Below are 2,983 nucleotides of genomic sequence, written 5' to 3'. Positions count from 1 at the left end.
TATATATATATATATAAACATTACTGACCCCCAAATTTTGAATGCTAGTTTACCTTTGCACCTGTTTATTAGATTTAAATTAACATATAGTTTTAAATAACCAAGGATCTGTCAATGCTACCAGAATTCAAACAACTGAAGAGCATCTCTCTCTTTTCTGATCAGCAAAAGAAAGAGAGTGGAGCAATAGACTCTGCTGATAAGGAGATTCTGGCTGAAGCAGAAAGGCTGGATGTGAGAGCCATGGGGCCACTTATCTTGAGCGAACTGCTTTTTGACGAGAACATCAGAGACCAGATCAAGAAATACAAACGTCACTTCCTGCGGGTATGGGTTTAAAAAAAAAATCACCAGTTTTAATTTTAAATGTAGTAGACTGGGCCACACAGGATCTGCATGTACAGACCTCTTGTTAGTTCTGGTACTATGAAAAGGTTCCCGCGGTGCGAAAGGCCCTATTCTGCTGATCTCCACAGAATTGGAACACCCCTGTCACTTATGTTAATAATTATTTTTTGTTAATTTGATTGTGCCTTGAGCCAAGTATAGTACTTTCAGCTCCATTTAATGTTTTACACACAGAATTTGGCAGATTTTGCCCCAAAATCAGTATTGGGAGAATACAAATAAAAGTTTCCATCTGGGCCTAGTGATAGATGAGTATTTATAGCAGGACACCGAGACCTGCTGACAAGCTATGATCCTAGTGTTAAGCCATGCTAAATATAGTCTTGACTATAAATGAGCAGCTTTGATATCTACCACTTTTCACCCACTGCTTAGATAAATGATGTTGAAGCCATTTAAATGATCTACTGGTTCTGCAAAAGATAACAAATAAAGTGCTTTTGATTCATAAATGTACATATTTTTACCATATGATCACTACTGAAAGTGCAAAATCCTCCTTTTCCTGTAGTTCTGCCACAATGATAAGAAAGCTCAGAAGTATCTTCTGGGAGGCTTTGAGTGTCTGGTGAAGCTTCATCAAAGTCAACTGCTGCCACGAGTGCCCATCATTCTCAAAGACTTCTATGATGCAGACCTGCTGGAGGAGGATGTCATCCTCACATGGGCAGAGAAGGTACAACCTACTCATCATTTGGATTACGAGCATTTTATAACATCAGGGTCATGAACTATTAATCTTGAACAATATACGATGTGTTTTGTTCTAAGGTTTCCAAGAAGTATGTTTCCAAGGAGCTGGCCAAGGAGATCCATGCCAAGGCAGCTCCCTTTGTCAAATGGCTGAAGGAGGCAGAGGAGGAGAGTGAGGGGAGTGAGGCAGAGGAGGAGGAGGAAGATGATGAGAATGTTGAGGTAATTTCTTGCACTTTTTTTTTTTTTTTTTCAGTTGGAAACTATTGGATTAGCTCAATTTATTCATGAGCAGATTGGACAAAAGTCCCTTTATCCAGCTATAGCTGCATGATTTATCTCAGGAAGGATTAGCAGTTTCTCAGACCTCAGCCTTTTCTCAACAATGTAGTGTAGCTGTTGTATCAACAATTAAAACCAGGGGAGAAAATATAATTGCCACTTTTTTAAAACTGACAAACTATAGACCTTACACACGCCACACACAGGGTTATGTAGTAGTTAATTAGAGAAACAGCTTTATAATTTAACTGTCAGCAGGAGCCCTGGGACTGTAATTAGTGTAATTACATTAGTCTTCTCTGGGCAAGAATTAAAGCGTGTTTTAGAGACTTGTGCTGGCTTATGTGATATTCTGATTCTTCATCTTTCTCATTTGAACTGTTTTTGGCCTTTAGGTTGTGTACTCTTCCTCTGCACGAGAGCTGAAGGTGGAGACTGTTCAGCCTGAGAAAGCAGAAGAGGATGACGACCTTGATATAGATGCCATTTAAAGAAATGACAAGTGAAACAGCAGCTGCCATCTTGGAACCTTGCTACTTCCTGTTCCTCTTGATGAAATGGATCACAGTGGCCTCCTGTTTAGCCCGTCTTGTTTTGTCCCACTTTCTCCTTATATTTGATTTATGAGAATGGTTTTAATATAGCTCTTTCATTGACTTGCTGATGTAATAAGAACTTTTGTGCTTTGTCTGTATTGAGCAATTTTGTATTGAGCAATTGATTCATGGGGTTGCTTATGTTGCACATCTGATTCTTTTTTTGTTTTTTCTTGAAATCATGAAATAAAGGTTTTTGCTGTACATAAGATGATTTTGTTTTCTTAACTTAGGGTTGTAACTTGAGTCTGTATAACGGAATACATGAAATAAACAGGAATAACAGTGATATAAGTGTAAATAACAGGAGTAAGCAATATAGATCTGTCCATTTTGGCATCGCTTGATTTCACCACTCCCTTTACTTCAGGGGTGGCAGCTAATATAGAAGACCCCTGTTGCTTCAACCACATGCCTTCTCACCAAATCACTGCCTTCAAAATAATGTGCATTCCCCAAATGTGCAAAGAGCATTTCTGATTGGCTTAAAAAAAAAAAAAGCACGAGCAGCTCCCCAGTCACACAGTCTAGGTGGGATTCCGTACGACATATTTTTCATTGATATATGTCATGTAGTAGTACAGTTTATTAAAAAAAAAATGTGGAAAACACTTGTGGTTGAACGTCAAGCCTAAAATGGCCACTAGATGGCACATATACACCTGTACAACTGATGATTCATCTGTAGACTGGCATATGGCTTTGACTCTAAAGTACACCATTGTACGAGCCCCTCTATCTTGGATGATCATGACTTTTGGCATTTAATTATGTCAAATGCACCCAGAAATATGTTTTGAGATTTAAACAGTGAAGCCTACAATTAGGATGACTATAGACTTTTGGTATTACATAGGAAAGGAATGGGGGAATAAGTCAATGTGAGATTCCAGCAATGGGACCTAAAATAAGAAAGAACAGGCCAAGCATGAGTCAGTCTACAAAGTCTTGTGCTGCAGTGAATTTTTTATTTTTTTTGTCAAGAGTGAGACAAGCAAGTGGAC

General features: G+C 38.5%; 1 protein-coding gene across 2 annotated transcripts in view; it reads left to right on the top strand.

Annotated features, from left to right (window-relative positions):
* Positions 1 to 2,257, top strand: part of LOC107678526 (eukaryotic translation initiation factor 5-like) — a 10,453-nt gene extending 8,196 nt beyond the window's left edge. For both annotated transcript variants that reach the window (XM_016473800.1, XM_016473801.1), the window contains 4 exons: positions 166 to 327; positions 920 to 1,084; positions 1,180 to 1,323; positions 1,779 to 2,257. In XM_016473800.1, coding sequence (XP_016329286.1) covers positions 166 to 327; positions 920 to 1,084; positions 1,180 to 1,323; positions 1,779 to 1,874 — 567 coding nt within the window. In that variant the 3' untranslated portion in view covers positions 1,875 to 2,257. The remainder of the gene's footprint in view (positions 1 to 165; positions 328 to 919; positions 1,085 to 1,179; positions 1,324 to 1,778) is intronic.
* Positions 2,258 to 2,983: the final 726 nt, after the last annotated feature.

Source organism: Sinocyclocheilus anshuiensis, unplaced genomic scaffold (genome assembly GCF_001515605.1).
Source record: "Sinocyclocheilus anshuiensis isolate Anshui unplaced genomic scaffold, SAMN03320099.WGS_v1.1 scaffold536, whole genome shotgun sequence".
NCBI classification, from domain to species: Eukaryota; Metazoa; Chordata; class Actinopteri; order Cypriniformes; family Cyprinidae; genus Sinocyclocheilus; species Sinocyclocheilus anshuiensis.
The sequence above is the reverse complement of the archived record's forward strand: the minus strand, read 5'-3'. Positions and strand labels throughout refer to the sequence as shown.